The 18781-nt window shown below is 45.3% G+C and overlaps 1 protein-coding gene across 6 annotated transcripts in view; it reads right to left on the reverse strand.

The window, feature by feature from the left end:
• The window catches only part of LOC144782386 (sodium- and chloride-dependent taurine transporter), a 316730-nt gene that overhangs the window by 48535 nt on the left and 249414 nt on the right, over positions 1-18781 (reverse strand). For all 6 annotated transcript variants that reach the window (XR_013601142.1, XR_013601143.1, XR_013601146.1 and 3 more), the window contains exon 7: positions 4908-5042. Coding sequence is in view for 1 of the 6 variants with exons in the window: in XM_078661713.1 (XP_078517839.1) it covers positions 4908-5042 (135 nt within the window). In the remaining 5 variants the exon portion in view is untranslated. The remainder of the gene's footprint in view (positions 1-4907; positions 5043-18781) is intronic.

The raw sequence follows: 18781 nt of genomic DNA on the forward strand, positions 1-18781 counted from the left end.
ATAAAGCAGTACATGGCGTCGGACCTAAGTTTCTGACTGAGGCTTTTCAGCTCTACATTCCCAAAAGGTCATTGAGATCCGCCAACACTTGCCTCCTACCAGTACCGCGCACAAGGACGGTAAATTGGGGAGACAGACGCTTTCTGGTCGCCGCACCAAAACTTTGGAACCTTCTACCACTGGGTATTAAAAACGCCCCTAACTTGTTGAGTTTCCGGAGGCTCTTAAAGACATGGCTGTTTAACCAGTGAATTCTGTTGTTGCGGTTCTGTTAGCTCATACCTGCGCCGAGACACCTTCGGGTATTTGTATGCACAATAAAAATCTCATAAATAAATAAATAAATAAATAAACATTTAAAAGGTAAAAGAACCGTGCAAGAAAAGTAGTCCCTTGTGGGTGTTTTTGCGTTGTGCTGTGGGCGCGGGCTGGGGGCGTGACTAACGCTGGGGGGGGTGGTACGGCCATCACATCGTGGGCTGTGGGCATGTGCTGGGGGTGTGACAAATGCTGGGGGCGTGACAAACCCTGGGGGCGTGTGTCCGCCCTTCAAGCCATGTGAGTCGTACATACAAGCGCCAATTACGTTGCTGCGCAGCATCAAGGGGCAGGCTGGGGGCGTGACACGCTGGGGGTGTGAGAAACGCTGGGGGCGTGTGTCCGGCCTTCATGCCATGTGAACGCAATTGCACCGCATCAAGGGGCACGCTGGGGGCGTGAGAAACGCTGGGGGCGTGTGCTACGTTCCGACCTTCATGCCATGTGGGTCGTACATTAATCAGAAGATCGTCTGCTGTGGCCCTGTGCTGGGTGCGAGACAAACGCGTTAACCTGGAGGCCTGGTAAGTAACGTTACTGCAGCCTCTCCTGTGCGCTGTTACTGAACTCTCTCATTCAACGAAATTACACACGCCTGCTACCATCAACCAGGGCCCTAGCCGGGCTGAGGCGGCGGATCAGTACACTAATTACACGTGCCTGATAACATCAACCAGGGTTGCAGCTGGAGCTCAAGCGGGGGACACGCGCCTGCTAACATCAAACAGGCCTGCATCTGGGCCTCAAGCGGGGGAACACGCAAATGAGCGTGTCTGCGGGGACAATTACTGCAGCCTCTCCTACTCACTGTCACTCAACTCTCTCATTAAACGGATTTACCTGCGGCTGATAACTCTCTCATTCAACGATATTACACGCACCTGCTAACATCAACCAAGGCTGTAGCCGGGCTCAGGCGGCGGATCACTACACCAATTACACGCGCCTGCAAACATCAACCAGGGCTGCAGCTGGGCCTTCTCCGTCCCTATTCTAATGGAACAAAAAATGTTGTCTACCGCGAGATTTTAAAATAAATTCCCCTTGCCAAATACACACATTACACACATTCTATTTCATACCCGGACAACGTCGGGGCGGGCTGCTATCCATCCATACTAATCCATACTAATATTATAAAGAGAGAGCCCAAACCTTTGAGGCGGGTAATCTCAGTAACCACAGCACCAATCACAACACCCAATACAGCGTTGGAAAGGGCAGTTGCAGCAGAAGGACACAGGCTATGCAGACGGCCACCATATACATTTAAAAGGTAAAAGAACCGTGCCAGCAAAGTAGTCCCTTGTGGGCATGTCTGTGTTCTGCTGTGGGCGTGTGCTGGGGGCGTGACAAACATTCCACCCTTCATGCCATGTGAGTCGTAATTGCGCCGCATCAAGGGGAGCGCTGGGGGCGTGACACGCTGGGGCCGTGACAAACGCTGTGGGCGTGTGTCCGCGCTGTGGGCGTGTGTCCGCCCTTCATGCCATGTGAAGCGCCAATTACGCAATTGCGCCGCATCAAGGGGAACGCTGGGGGCGTGACAAACGCTGGGGGCATGTGCTACGTTCCGCACTTCATGCCATCTGGGTCGTACAATAATCAGATCGTCTGCTGGGGCTGTGTGCTGGGGGCGTCACAAAGGCGTTCACCTCGAAGCGTGGTAACTAACCATTCGCAAGACTCCCTTTGGGGACTGCCCGTTGTCTCATACGTACTGGGGGTGCCGAATGCAGTGTGTGCCTTGGCCTGGGTGCGTCTGAAAGGGCCGAACGCAGTGTGTGGCTTGGCCTGGGTGCGTCTAAAAAGCACTCGGGCCGAAGAGCGTCGGTGTGGGTCATAAAAAAATAAGAACAGCGGGAAACAATCATTCAAGACTCACACAATTCTAGTAGACGGTCGCCACTGGCCCTCAAGCGGGGGCACACGCGACTGAGCGTGTCTGCGGGTACAATTACTGCTGCCTCTCATGCACGCTGTTACTGAACTATCACATTAAACCAAATTACACGTATCTGCTAACATCAGCCAGGGCTGTAGCCGGGCTCAGGCGGCGGATCACTACACTAATTACATGCGCCTGCTAACATGAACCAGGGCTTTAGCTGGGCCTCAAGCGGGGGGACACGCGCCTGCTAACACCAACCAGGGCTGCAGCTCGGCCTCAAGTGGGGGAACACGCGAATGACTGTATCTGAATACACACATTAAACACATTCTATTTCATACCCGGACAACGTCGGGATGGGCTGCTAGTGTATACATACAAGGAAGTGCAGATCAGCAGGTAGGAAGGAGCTGTGCATTTGTGGCGGGTGGAGGGTGCACCTTAGGACAGGCACTGATTTAGAAGGTAGATATGAGGCATTGTCTAGTGAACAGTCATATAAATGTTGTATGAAGTGTGAGAAGTTCTTGCGAGGTATGCATTGGCATGGCTTTATGGTAATCCAGTTATGGTAAAATCACCTTGTGCACAACAGAGCTGGATCTAATCAAAACAACCACCTCGATCTAGGACTATGCAACAGTAGTATAGCACATCTATCTTCTTCCTTAGGAATCTGTGACATGGGCATGGAAACAGGGCCGGCCTAAGGCATGTGCAAGCCCCAGGGGCCGCCTCGCCAATATATATCCTTAGATATATATTTGCGTGGCGGCCCCTGGCAGAGATTTGGCGGCCTCGGGCCCCCTACCTACACTCCCTGCTCAGGGCCTCCATGAGCCTAGAGCCGGCCCTGATGGAAATCACATTTAGTAGGCTAATATAGGGAGGGCCAATGAGGTCAGTGGGTCATGGGATGTCCACCTGACCAGAAATAATATGGGGCACGGGAACATTGTCAATATTGTTCAAGAATTAGGAGCTTATTTATGAGAAAATGGTGCAGTGTGGTGCGACAAGCAATTTTGCAGCGTCGAGGTGCGTAATTTTTTAAGTGATAGAATTTGCTGTATGCATGACAATATGGCACATTCTTGAACTTATCCCTGCACCAGCGCAAAAAAAGCAGCCTAGCGCCAGCACGTGCACTCGTGCACCATGGTGCAAGGGTGCCTGCGTTGCAGGGATGATTGTTGTTGTGCAGGTAGAGACACCTTCCTGCATAAAAGCAATCATCAATGGTGTTTTTCTCCTTTTATGTGTGCTGCAAAATGCAGCGCACATAGCAAGAGCAAAATATGAGGAGAAATAAAGGGATATCTCCTTGTTGCGCCACCCTTACACCTCCCCTGGGGAGGCGTACGTTTTTGGCGCTGCCTCAAATTTACAGATCCTTGTAAATCTGGAGCAGTGTCATACCATGCCCCTTTGCCGCAAACAACTGCATCGAGGAGGACCATATTTACAAGGCAGGCATTAACGCCATGCAAAGTGGCTTAGCGTCACCTTGAAAATATGACGCAGGGCTCTGCGCCATCGGAGCACGGGAAAAGGGTGCAATGCCTTTGGAAATAGGCCCCTTAGTATGTTAGACACGTTTTGTGGCACCAATAGTAGGACTAGGCAGCTCCCACTTGAGGTGTGACGGTACACATATATCCTACTATTTATGCTGAAAAGTGGGACATTAGGTATAGTCAGGGGCAATCAAGCCAGAAGGATGAGTATTAGCTCAATGGGCTGGGAGTTCTTATGATAATTTCATCTGACTTTATTGTGTGCCATTTTCATTACAATCCAGCATTGATGTCAGTAAGCCTAGACTACCTATTATGGGGGAGATTGAGGTTTACCTAAACTTTCTAGCCTTTTTTTCATGATGAGTTCATTTGTAACAAATATGTTCCATTTTTAAATGCAGACTTTTTACAGCCTATAAATAGAGTAATCAATGCATAATAACATGCAGACATTTTCCCACTGTATACACTAATGAGGCCCTCTGTATCTGGGGCCCCTTCAATCTCTGAATAACTACCTTGTAGCTGAACCTTGGCTGGACCATGCATTATAAATCTCCCTTCTCTAGCAGGATCCATTTAGAGCTCAAGCCTCTTCTGCGACAGGCTGACCAATAAAAAAGATCAGCTTACCTTTCCTAGCTTACTGGTGTCAGCAGATTGCTAACTGTCCTTTGACTGCTGGGTAAGGTTTCATTCATATAAGCATAAAGAGTTGGGTGAGTTATGCACAGGTGCAAGTTCAAACGGCCCAATAATTCTCTGAGCAAACACCCCCAACGATAAGCATTCATCCACATCGTTAGCACAGTATCCTATTTCAGAAATTGTCTGACCTTTGGCAGTGTACCCCATTAATACCACAGGGCTTAGGCTCTTTTGTGTATCGCTGCCGGTGCCAAATGTCAGCAAGGGATGTTATATTTTCCTCAACGCAGCTACCAGGGTGCTTGCCCTTGAAGGGAAAAGAGTCATTTTGCCAATGTAGGATCATCCCTCAGCACTGGCATCCCCTTTGCAGTTTATGAAATCAAAAGTTGCTGCTTTTTTCGCCTTGCCCTTGAACAAGCCTTGATTTCTTTCCTTTATTTTCTAGCATGAGTCCTCCAGATTCTCCATCTGAACTCTGGAAAGAACATGCACTTTTATATCAACAGTGGAAACTACCCACTGCTTACCTGCGGATCTGCCAAGCGTGTGATGTCAGGATACAGGTAGAACATGATGCCGGCCCCGGCTCCCGGCAGAGTGACTCCGCGGATTAGCAATATCAACAGCATGATGAAGGGGAATGTCGCAGTGAAGTACACAACCTGGAAAGGAGAACACGTGAATTATTACATGTAGAGCATTAGTGATCTTAACAACTGTTATACACTAATCCTGTTGCGGAGCGATCATGTTCGAGGTCATTTAGCATATCATAATTTTTTTAATTAATAAAATAAATAAACAAACTCTGATATATCTGCAATTTGTTTCCCTCTGGCATAGGCAGCAATTAAGATATTCTTATGCCTGCCTTTTGGTAATGCATTCTTTATCTGATTGATATTCAGGTCCTACTCATAGATGAAGGCACTCATTAGGCACCAGGTTTGCTCACGTCACCTCACTGATCAGACAACCTCGCTGTGTTCTGCTATGGGTCAATGTCTAGAATTAATTCTAAATCTTGGCTAAAAAGTCATTTTAGGTGGACGTAGATTATCCTGCAATTAATGAGTATTGACTGCTGTGCATGAAACATTACGTATGCATGGAGAACAGACAAGCAACAGCAAGTTCGTCTATTGACCTATCTCTTGGAGTACTTTAAGCTTACAGGGCTATACTTGGACTCCATCTTTACACTTTGTTCTAGAGCCAACCAACCATAATTTCATGATAAATACCTACGATATGCCATTTTATATTTTGGGTAAACAATATTATTTATTATCAGCCTCTTATTTTAAAAAGAAAGTGTGAATCAATCGACAACCTAACTTGTCCTGCAAACAGGAGCCTAGATACAAGTTCCAAAAACACTAATGGCTCATAAAAATGTTCCATGTATTGTCATAAATAAAAAAAAAATAGTCACAAGGTTTAGACAACAATGTAAGCATTTCAAAATGCCTACATAAAATGAAAAGCTTGACTTACTAGCAATTAGGAAGTGACACATGCCCCACTATCATTCAGCATTTCTGACAGGAAACCCTACCGCCCCAAAACATACCCAAGGAACTTAATACCTACTTCTGATTCACCACAAACACCACTTGCAAGCATAAGTTCTCAGATTGAAAGCATATTATTGACCTGATGGGGGACTGGATTTTTAGGATTTACTTTTGCACAAGAAATGTCAGACCTTGTCAAGCCTCAAAGTGAGAGTGAGGGGCTCCACATGTGTGTAAAGTTTCATATCTACCTAACGACATATAGGATAACCCTTCACAGTCAAGTCTAACTCGATAACTATACCCGGCCACCAGGACTTTTTTCAAACAATTCATGGATAGAGTAATTCCTAGATGTGCCTTGGATACCCAGTGCACCCACACACTACTGAGACTTTTTGATAGCACCAACTTAGTATCTGATTAAAATCATCAGTCTAAAGCTTTGCGCTCTGATACCAAACAGTTTTGAAAAGTCTTTGGCCCAAATGCACAGCTACGCGTATTCTGTCCATGACTGGCAGCAAAGACATGGAACAGGCTACCATTTTATCTACGGACCTCCCCATCTCTACCAGTGTTTCAAAAGTCCATGAAGACCTGGCTTTCCGGCTAATCAACTGGACCCTGCGAGCGCCTAAATACTCTAACAGGTGACAAGTAGCGCTCTACCAGTTTACTGACTGATTGAATGATTTAACTCTAAATGGTACCAGGAGCACACACAGCTGTATCAACTAGAATAGCAAATGGTAAGGATAGGTCATTATACAATGCCAGCAAAGAAAAAGTATGTCTTCAGTGTCAATATATACTGAAATACTGTGATGTGTATAAGTTGGGAAATGGCCAACTTGTTTGGATTTCTCAATATCCCTAGGGATCAGAAGGTATTTTATGCTCATGAAGCTTGTTCAGATATCAACTTTGGCATTGTGCTCAACCTCAAGCAATATTTGTGAATGTGTTGAGCAGCCGTCTTGCTTTACTGTATGCTCAACAGGCATCAGTTCAATTCAGCGAGGAAGACCCTGAAGGTTCCTTCATTAAACACATCCTGCAGCTACTCCAACACACTGAATACCAACCTCCGGACTGGCATCGCCTTTGGATTTATATACAGGTCCAACTTCATTTTATGTGGGGGCCCCACTATACATCATTCAGGGATTGCAGAGGGTCCAGTCTGCAGCAGCGAAACTAGCACTTAATAGGCAGCGACGGGCATCTACCATGTTGGCGCTGAGGGATCTACATTGGCTGCCGTTTAAGGAAAGGGTCCACTTCAAGTCCCTTTGCCTGGTATTCAGAGCGGTGCACGAGTTGGGTCCAGTCCCACTACAGGAAAAATTTGCATGGTACCAGCCGAAGAGGCAGCTTCGCTCTTTGCTAGAATTTCACAGGAGTTTAAAAACCTGTCTCTTTCCTAAGGCTTAACCTTCGATCTCCCTTCCCCCTGCTCTGACTTATTCCACTCTGGTCTACTTTCTCAGTCTGAAGCGCCAGGATACCCGTAGGGTGACAGCATGCGCTATATAAGCATTAAATCAATCAATCAATCAATGTTTTTATCGTATCTTCATGCTAAAAGATCCACACTCACTTATTGGACACATAGGGGTATAGTTACAAGAAAATGCCAGAGGGCGATGTTACATCACATCGGTAACCGCGCACCCCTGAGTTTCCCCTAGCGCTGGCACTAAATAAGCTGCCTAGCGCAAGCGCTGGCACCCTTGCAACGATTGTTTATGTGCAGGAAGGTACACCTTTCAGCAGATAAACAATAAATAAAGGTGATAGGCTCTTTTTATGTGTGCAGAAAGAGCATAAAACAAGGAGATTTATAATTTCTCCTCGCATTGTCATTCTAAGACCAGGTATTACCAGACCTTAGTTTTTGGCACTGTAAATCTGGAGAAGTGTCAAAAAGCAATGGGTGTTGTGATAGAACGCCCAGAGCAACACCCATTGCCTGCCCCTTTGCCACAGCAGACGCGGCAGTAAGGGGCATATTTACAAGGTGGCCGTAAGCCACGCTAAGTTGTAAATTGTAAATATGGGGAATGGTGCAACGCCACTGAAGCATCAAAAAAAGTGACACTCCGGTGGTGTTGGGGGCTTTTAAATATGCCACATAATTGTGCTAAAAGTTTGCCTAATTCTGTATCAGTGATAAGTTACCCAGAACGTTTTTCTCATTATGTTGGCAACTGGCTAAATATCTGATAAAGATACTTTCCTGCAACTCCATTCCGTTTCACAATCAGTCATTGCAGAATTAGCAATGGGTGAGATACAACCATAAAAAGATCTCTCTTCCTTGTTGTGAATTAAGGGTTGTTACATAGACTTGTCTTTCTGGTCATTCTCTTTCGCCAAACCTAGGTTGTTCAGGTTTTCTGCCGCATCATAAACTTGTTCAGACACACTGTTCAACTACCCTTAGAAATACAGAGTAACGTTCCCTGCTTTGCCTTCCCTTCTGCCCTATTGTGAAATAGTAGAGCAGTATTTGGCACGTACCACCATTATGATCTTTGTCCCACTGTCTTGACTCTTTTTTGTCTAGTCTGCTCCCATGAGTAGCAGGGTCAGTAATGATTGGCATAAGATGGGCCTCGAGCATCTTATGGCATGGGTGATTTAAAATAATGGGGGCCTTGCCCAGAAGCTCAAATGGACTCTACCCATGAGAAGCAGGGTCAGTACTGATTTGTCTAAGAAGAGTCTCTGTCTAGGGTGTGATAATGGGTGAGAAATGATGAGCTGGAATGCAGCCTTGAAAGGGAGGGTGTGTGTGTGTGTTGTGTGTGTGTTTTTTACCCGACAGATTATCTTAGCAAAAATATTGAGGGCCAAAATATTATGAAGGTAAGTTTACATAGGTATGTATAGGTTTACTTTACTTGACTCCACATATATTTACCGTGGCGATATATTGAAATTTAAGGCAGAAGAGCTTGTCAGAGTTAGAAGGTACAGGAATAAAAGGTATAGCGAACTGCACCATGTTAAGAAAGTGTCTACATGCCAACCGATTGGCGCGGTGCGTCCATTGGGGCGTGGGGGCGTAGCCCCCCACGCCCGCAGCTACGCAGCTTCCTCGGCGTCTCAGTTTACTTAGTTCAAAGTGTGTTGTGCTGCTGCCTGTTGCCAGTGGGGGGCAACAGGCAGCAGCACAACACAAGTGCGCATGAGTGGGGACGGAAGGCGAATTTTTGCACCGTGCCCACTCATGCGTACTTGTGTTTGACTTGTTTGCGCATGCCCATTGGGCTCCTAATGGGCATGCGGCGGGCGAAGAATAGCTGTGCCCTAAGACAGGCTGACAGGGCCTGTAGGCGCCAACGGACTCGGGGCGGCGCGGATCTCCTCAGGACCTCAGGTAGGATTTTAAAATGTTATTTTAATAACCCCCCTCCCCCAATGCGAACCCCTCCCCCCCGCGCGACATCCCCCCGCGCGGCTCCCCCCCCATGCGACACCCCCGCGCGACTCCCCTCTCACCCTCCCGAGCCGTGACTGAGCAATTGTGGTGCAGTTTCCGAAAAAAGTGATGGCGGAGGGTTGGCACAGGGACAGAGGGTGGGAGAGGGAGAAATGATTGTTAAAGGGAGGAGGAGGATGAATAAAGAGAGAATTATCATGCGAAGGAAGGAAGAAGAAAGACTGGCGAAGTGGGGAAGAAATTTAAAATACAGGAGAAGTAGGTAAAGAAAAACACGTCTGCCGAAACCCGGGCTCGAACCAGGGACCTTAGTCTTGGCACTATCGGTGATACTTTTCAGGCCACAGTTTATAAAAACAGCAACCAAAACATTTGGTCACCTTAGGTACAGCTAGTGTGCTGGGTGACGTCACTGGTCATAGCCTGTCGCAACAGGGTCCGTCTGTGCAGTGACAGTCTATGAAATGAAAGCCTGTGGGGTGGCAGCCTGAGACAAGACAGTCAATCAGTGTAGCGGGGTGCTTATTGGCAGACTTTACAGTGACTGTCTGTGTGGTGACAGTCTGTGGCATTACAGCCAATGCAGTCAGCGTCCCTATTGGCTGCCTTTTCAGTAACAGTGCGTGGGGTCATAGTCTGTGAAATGACTGTGTAGTGGCAGGCTCAGATGTCAGATAACAGCCCATACAGTCGTAGTGTTTATTTAAAATCTTTACAGTGGCCGTGCATGCAGCGACAGGCGGTACAGAGACAGCCTCCAAAGAGCCATCCTGTGCAGTGACAGAGTTTACAAAATGACAGCCTGAAACATACCAGTCATAGCGTTTATAGGCAGTCTCTACAGTGAGAGTGTAAGTAGTGGATGCCGGTATAGTGACATCCTGTGCGGTTACATTCTATTAAAATTATGACATCCGGTGTAGTGAGCCTGAAACATGACTGTCTACCAGCGGCCTATAACGTCACAGTCTGCGCAGAGGTGGTGCTTAGTGTGACTGACAGTGTGACACTGTGTTTAGGGACATTCTGTGGAGTGACTATAAATGACAGCCTGTATAGTGCAGCCTGTGACATGCCAGTCAGTGCAGGTACAGTGGTTACAGGCAGTCTCTGATGTCAGTGTGTGCCATGGCACTGTGCACCTCAATCCAGAGTAGTACCACATTTTGCTTATCCATAGAGCTGTCAAGTCTGCCAACCTAACTTTGTTGAGCAGCTCGGGCTCCTTTCCCAAGAGGTATACGGCGATTCCTAAAATGCTCATGCACCCCAGGCATTCTCAGTAGTACCCCTGCTCTCCCTGTAGTCAGCACAGCTCTGAAAAGCCTATCATTTAGCTCTCTTGCACTCTGGCTTGTCTAAGTCATGAATACAGAAAATCAGACCCTGTGATCTTGTTAGAATTAATTCTGACTACTGGCTTTAAGGAAATGTGTGGGGGAAAGGCCCTAAAGAGGGTCCCAAAGATCAGCTGGTCTATACTAACAGAATAATATTGTGGAGTTGTGTCACTGTATATCAAACATTAAATATTAGGCATATACAACAAAGATTTGAAAAAAATCCGCAATTTATTTGCTACCTCCCTTTAGGGTTACACTCTAAAATTAATAAAAATCATCATTTTATGATGTACATAATCAATGTTAAAAACAGTCACAAAAACCAGTCGACGCGGCGTTTCGGTGTTGTTAAAATGGTCTAGGAGTATGTCTAGGAGTAAAATGTAAAAAATAGTAAATAATGTTATGTACGTGTCACTGCATAAAGAATAGGTAACTAAAACACTGTTTTCTAATTTTTAGATTGCAAGTCAATAATGTCAATGTCCTGATGAAGGTGACACCATTTTAACAACACCGAAACGCCGCGTCGACTGTTTTTTGTGACTGTTTTTTTTTTTAGTTCAAAAGATTTTTTATTAGGAGCTGCAAAGAGATACATCAGTACAAGAATAGTCGGTTCAGTACGAATAATTACAGAGCGTTGATAGAAAAATCGTATGAATAGGAATACAGAAATATGGTACCAATAAAGCAATTGAGTCCAGAAAACATAAGTCCATTACGATACATAAGTTTCCACGTAAAATGTCCACATAAAATCCAAGGATACCTGTTGTCTAGTATAACCTGACCTAGAAAGAAATAGGCACCACCACACAAGAGCAGAAGCATCATAAGTTGTACATTAGCGTAAACCAAACCTGTAGTACATGGGGGAGATGGAATCTTCAACCTGTGGCTAAGATTGTACAAAACATAGTCTGGCCAACTGACAGGTTGAACCTTATGTGGTGAAACGCTCTAGAGCCCCGTAGACAGGATTCAAGGAGGTTTGTGTGCGTCAAAGTGATCATCTAATGAGGACCAGATTTTCCTTGTTGGGGGTCTCCACGGGGTGGAGGTCAAGGATATATTGTCAGCACCTCTCAAGTAAGATACCCAGTTCAACCAGTGAGGAAAGGAGGCTTTGTTCGTGCTTTTCCAGTTATTAAGTATGATTTTAACCCCAGCCGTCAGCAGCAGGTCCAGTAGGGCTTTGTCGTCTTCATTGAGAGTGACGGCTTTGGCAAAACCTAGTACAAGCGTCGAGAATTCTCTTGGTAGAGTAATATGGAGGACTTCCTTTAGAAAACCAAAGATTTTGTCCCAATACGAGGTCACACAGGGGCATTTGAAGATTAGGTGCTCCAGATCGCCTCCCACCCCTGAACAATTCCAACACGTGTCATCGGACTTGATTTTATGAAGAAACAACCTCCTAGGTGTCCAGAAGGCCTTATGTAGAAGCCAGAACTTGGTTTGTGACAGTGTGGGGCATATTTTGTGGTGGGTGGTGGACTCCCAAGTACTGGTCCAAATTGCGTCCGAGTTAGGTGTGGTGGAGAATGAGTCCCAGTAGCGTTGGATAGGTGCATTTAGGGAGGACGATTGTGGCCGCATCAATTTATACAATCTAGAGACTTGGTGTCCTAGTTTGTTAAGGGATGGGATTAAGTCTAGGAGGGATGGAGTGGCCGCCTTCAGGTTAGCCTTCGTTAGAGCTACTTTAATGTGTAGGAAGTTGTAGAATTCAATATTATTGAGACGGAACTTATCCTGAATTTCTTTAAAGGTTAGTGGGAGCGCGTTTTCGACGAGTTGGTGGGGGAATATGACCCCCTTGTCTATCCAGGAGGGGTAGTTTAGAGGTTTCCCTTTGTATGTAATGGCGGTGTTGTGCCATAGTGATTCCCACTGCGATTGTCGGAATTGCTGTGGTAGATATTTACTGACTTTTAAAAGAGCCATTTTAGTGTTTTTGAAGATAAGGCCCGAGCCTAGGTTGGGGCGGGGATTGACGGTGAGCAGGGCGCAGGGACTGAGACCCTTCAGTTTTGACTTTTCTACAGAGAGCCACACTGGGCTATAGTCAGGCTGGGAGGATATCCAGTGCAACCCCTGTTTTGCTAAAAAGGCTATTTGGTATGTTTTAAAATCTGCCAGATTAACTCCTCCTAATTTTTTATCCAAACGAAGTTTTTTTAAACTGATTCTCGCTTTTTTGCCCTGCCAAAGAAATGCCGAGATGTTTTTATCCAATTTAGCATGGAATTCTTTGGAGAGGACGAGTGGGAGCATCGTGACGAGGTAGTTAACCAGGGGAGATATCATCATTTTTATGGTTTCAATACGGCCCCACCAGGTGATGAAACGGGGTGACCAACCGTCCAACAGACTTTTGATTTTGTTCAGGGTTTTGTTTTCGTTATGTTTAAGGGTGCTCAATATCTCATCCGTGAATTCAATTCCCAAATATTTAATCACTCCTGTTTGCCAGTGTAGGCCGGAATCGCCCAGCACTTCTCTGGAAGTGTGGACATTAAGAGGTTTTACTTCGGATTTATCCCTATTTAATTTGTAGCCAGAAAGGGAGGAGTATTTGTCTATCGAGGTCATTAGGGTAGCAATGGAGTTAGCAGGGTTTTCGGTCGCGACCAAGATATCGTCTGCATATGCTGCTAACTTGACTCGCGTGTCCCCAAAGGAAATACCCGCAATGTCACCGTTATTTTTGATATCTGTAATGAGGGGCTCAAGGGCTAGGAGAAAGAGAGCTGGTGAGAGAGGGCAGCCCTGTCTGGTACCTTGGTAGAGACGGAACGGATCCGAGAGGGTGCCGTTTATAGCTATCCTGAGGGCCATCACCATCCTGGTATAGGTGTCGCCAAGGTTGAAAGCGTACATACACTGGCGCAGAAAGGGCCATGAGACCTTGTCAAAGGCCTTTTCCGCGTCCAAGGTTATTGCTACCATTGGCGCGGGAGAGGATTTCGCCTTTTCTAGGATATGGCATAGTAGTCTCGTGTTGTCGTTGGACGTCCTGTTCCTTAGGAAGCCAACCTGCGAGGGGCTAATTAATTTGTGGAGAATGGAGTTTAGTCTGGTCGCTAAGATTTTAGCATAAATCTTGCAGTCCAGATTTATCAAGGATATGGGACAGTAATTTTTAGTGAGTAGTGGGTCCTTCCCCTCTTTTGGCAGTACTATTATCGTGGCCTCACTCATTGAGGGAGAAACACCGCCATAGTTTGCAGTGGAGTTAAAGAGTTTAAGGAGTGGGGGGCAATTTGGTCAGCAAAGGCCTTATAAAAGGGTGCAGTGAAGCCGTCTGGGCCGGGGGCCTTATTGTTCTTCAGGGTGTTAATCGCTGCTTTGATTTCTGAACCAGAGATTGGGGAGTCCAGATGGGATCTGTCAGTTTCAGAAAGTTTCGGGAGGTGTAGTGAAGTGAGGTAATCATCGCAGGCTGATTCGTCTAATAATTTATCATTTTTGTAAAGGTCTTCGTAGAATTTTTTAAAAGTATCAAGGATGTTGGACTGTTTGGTGTGTGTGACGTTGCTTGAGTCTTTAATGGACGATATGGTAGTCAGTTTTTTGTTTGTGTTTGAGGTAGGAGGCCAACAGTTTCCCTGCTTTGTTGCCATCGCACAGTTTCAGGGCCTCGAATCGATTAATCCATACCCCCGCCCGTTTGCTGGTGATGGTGTTATATTCGTATTTTTTCTTGGTCAACGTATCCAAGACGGTAGAGTCAAGCCGGTTGGATTTGTGTTGGGCTTCCAGTGTGCCAATCTGATGCTCTAGAGATTCTAGCTCTTTATTGAGCGTCTTGTTTACCCTTGCCCTAATAGTGATGATGGTCCCGCGAATTGTGGCCTTCAGAGCATCCCACAGGGTGGTTTTTGTGACTGTTTTTAACATTGATTATGTACATCATAAAATGATGATTTTTATTAATTTTAGATTGTAACCCTAAAGGGAGGTATCAAATAAATTGCGGGAAACTGTTTTTTCAAATCTTTGTTGTATATGCCTAATATTTAATGTTCGATATACAGTGACACAACTCCACAATATTATTCTGTTAGTATATACCAGCTGATCTTAGGGACCCTCTTTAGGGCCTTTCCCCCACACATTTCCTTAAAGCCAGTAGTCAGAATGAATTCTAAAAAGATCACAGGGTCTGATTTTCTGTATTATCTACTCCCCTCCCTGTGAAAGTTACCAGGGGATCCTTCCACAAACTTCTGTGTTGTCTAAGTCATTTACACAAGGCCAGAGTGCAAGAGAGCTGTTGGGGAGGGTCATGAATGAGGAAGGCGTAGAGGTTACGGATCACAGCGAACTGTTCCTTTCAATCGAAGCTGAATTAAAGCAAATAGTAAAAGAAAGGAAGGAAAATGGAGGGGTAGAGGTAGTTCGTGAGAGTGTTGATCCGGGAAAAAAGGTCCCAGAGCGTGGAAAGGCTCTGTCTTGCTGTTGGCTCACAGGGCCCCGTTCGCCTGCCAGCACTGGTGCTGAAATGTAAAGTAATCGCTCTCAAAATGATGCTCATTTTCAATTTCTTTGTGCCGCGTTCAGAAAGTGTCACCTTTCAACCTGTCAGCAGAATGCCTCGCTTGCCTAGCCCTACTTTGTGGTAGGAGCCAAGAGAAGCATGCTGTGCGTGACACACAGTCTAAGTGAAATGCAGTGTATTAAACATGCTAAAATTTACTTACAGTGTTTCACACGACTATTGCTGATGCACGTGCTAATCAAGCACCCTACATTTGGCATCTCCCTTCTAGGAGCACTTTATTTGAGTGTATTTCGTGTGCTCATTCAGGATTTCCATGTGCTGTATTTGTTTACTGCACAAGCTAAAGTCTGGTTGATGGAAAGTTACAAACTTCCAAATTGATATACAATGGACCACAGGGATATTGTACAATATAATATTTCCGTTTCTTTGAAGAAACTGTGTGTGCGCATGTGTTTGTGTATGTGTGTGTGTTCGTATGTGTGTGTTGTGTATGTGTGTTTATATATGTGTGTGTTGTATGTGTGTGTGGGGTTGGCGGTGTATTAGAGGTGCATTAGATGGCTTTGCTGGACTGTCATCTTGTCCATGCTGTAGGTGTGATAGGTGAGTTTGGTAGGTATGTTGACATTCAAGAGTAGGGGGTGAGGCTTGCCTTTCTGTGGATATGTGACCTGAAAACTTTCCTCAACAAAGCTGCCTTCTGATCTTCAAGGACACAATTTAACTAGTGTAGGTTAGTAGGCTGTGTCCTGTGCTCACTGTGGAAGCTCACACCATGTCTTTGTGGCTCACACCATGTCTTTGTGGTGTGTCCCCTGGGTGACAGTGTATGGGTCACAGAGTGTATGTGAGGGCTTAGTGAGTGAACTTCACAAGCACACCCGCCATTAGTGTATATTGCTCAGAGGTGCGTGGCACTGGCAGGGCCTTGCTTCAGAAACATTTCTATCTACATGTTGTTGTTATATGACATCCCTTTATTAAGGTAATAACTGCACTTTCATAATTGCTTTAATAACCTTATTGCTTCTCAAATTTGCTTGAAAATGCACCATTTACCCACTCTTTTTTCAAAATGTTCTCGGTGAGAATCCCCCGAACTCCCCTTAAGATGTTCAGACTCGCTTGCAGCACTCGCTCGCCACGGTGCAATCCAACAGAAAGTTTACGCCTCACCACTTTCAAATGTCACCAGCCACCACTGATGGGCCCTGCAATTCGCTGCTGAACCCCTGTGAGACACAGTCTCTTTCCACATCATTCCCTTTTCATCCTGGAGGACCAGTAGTTTCACAGTACAAAGGTTCGCTATCGAAGCACCCATATAAATTACCAAGGCCGCTATAGTCATTAAGGAGATAAGCATGACAGCAAAATGACTGATTGGCAGGTTGTTGGGCTGAGTTCCTCAGATCAATGAATGTTAACAATAAACAAGAGACCATTTACCTCCCACGGGTGCAAGGTCTACAAAGTGCAAATCTGCCACTGTATTGTACTAAAGCACAGTATGACCTACGTTTTGATGGCCTAATATCTCCTATACAAAGTACCTAAAGCGGGTGCATCATCAAATGCAGTATATATTGTATTTGTTATAGTATGCTAGCAGTGCTTAATTTGAGCCGATGGTTTCCAATGCCCGGCACTGTCACTTAATAGTCAGCGCCAGTGCTTATGACAGTCTGTCACATGGTGGTGCTGTCTACCTAATTTAGGTATGAACACAACAGAAGCTGTTTATTCTTTCAATATACATTAACAATGACTAATACCTGCCATCTGAGCCATTCTTATAGCTTTGGGGGCCTGGAATAGTCTGAATTGTCACCGAGTGTGATGGTCAGTAGTCGTGTTGGTACTGTCATTGGCAGCACTGGGAAAGGCAATGGATGTTGCCAGCAGCAGTGTTCTCTTGACGAGGGCCCTGTCCCCTATTATTTTTTTACAAAATAGGCACTGATGCTATCTTATGTTACGCTATGCTATGCTACACTAATAGTTGTTGACATGGTAAACACAATACCTCATTATCAGGTAGGGCTCCTATTAAAATAATTGTTATGCTGCTGCTGAGGTATATTTCAGATGTATCATGCTCGTCTTTACTGCTATTCCCAACTGGCAAGCATTGTAATCTACACATTCAGATGTTATTTGTATACATTTGGAATATATTTGTTAAGTGTTAAAAGTCATTAACTGAATCATTTGTCATTTAAATGTATGTGGTTTCTGTGGAAGGCTGATTTATGCTGATTCCTTCATCCCTATGCATGACTATTAATACCAATGTGTACACAATCAGCACATTATGCATGCTTAGGGCCAGGAAATGACATGAACCTTTAGATGTACAAGGCTTTGTCAATCATTCATATGTTACCTATGTATACTATGAGGCGCTGCCTTTGTGATTTGAAGGGGTGCTGACAGTCAGCGTGAGGGGATTTGTTGGTGCTGCTGGACCCAGTCTCTTTTATGGTTTTCAAGCTCTAACCAATATCAAATTTAACACTAGAACTAGAATAAGCAAATGGATTTGGCTAATTATGGGGCTACCATTCCGCTGAATGGAAAATGTAACCTTCCACTATGTATGCATATGTTGCAGGGTGGCGGGCCGCTTTAAGACAGGTGTCAGCACCGTGGATGAGAATGTGAAAAATCGTACACGTTTCGGTTATTAAACTATTATACTTTTTAGGTCTGGCACAACCAAAGACCTTTTATCATAAACCTTTTGGTCTTTCAGTCAGTCAGCTGCAGCCATTGGCAGCTTTGGGTCGGCCCCCTTCAGAGATTGCTTGTTTAAAGTATCACTCACATTTAGATCCACCCACAGCAGTATAAATACAGGTTTGCAGTCTGTGATTGGTCAAGAAGTAGTCCATCTCAGGATCACAGATGCTTTTGATTGCAGTCTGGTTTGCTCCAGTACAGTTGTTGGATGATTTCCTTTCCATAATAAGAGGCTCTGCAAGCACCAAAAAGGCCCCTACCACTGGGACTAAACCCTGGATAAAGTGGACAAAGAGTGCACCTAAGCATGGTAAACACCCCAGTAGGAGCATGGTATCTGAAGCGGTTATGTGCCTGCGGCTCCTTGTTCTCTCCTAGACAAACTCAGCTGAGCAGGGCTTGATGCAAATGGCTAACACTATTGGCTGGATGGGAAAAGTTCCAGGAGAGTTCAGAATAACACATTGTATTGTATTGTATTGCAGAATTTATATACCATTTAAACACTAAACATTTGCCTACATCGGTAGCACGCTACACTGGGTAGGGTGGGTGGTTAGTAGTGCGTTGTTTTTGTTTTGGTGCTATGTGGGATGCAGCGCTAAGCAAAGTGATGGATGAAGAAGTGCGAGGGGCCTGCACAGTTTATGTTTTTTTACTAAGCTGGCAGCTTAGAGCAGCCCTGCAAACTCTTTATGGTATTTTTATGATCATAGTGCACTTGGTTGCATGTTCTGTCATAGAAGGAGAATGCACACTACAACAAAATTCTACACACTATTTCCAAGATAAGCAGATACGCATGCCCTCTAGGAGAGTTTTGTTGCCTTTAATA

Source organism: Lissotriton helveticus, chromosome 9 (assembly GCF_964261635.1).
Source record: "Lissotriton helveticus chromosome 9, aLisHel1.1, whole genome shotgun sequence".
In the NCBI taxonomy this organism is placed as follows: Eukaryota; Metazoa; Chordata; class Amphibia; order Caudata; family Salamandridae; genus Lissotriton; species Lissotriton helveticus.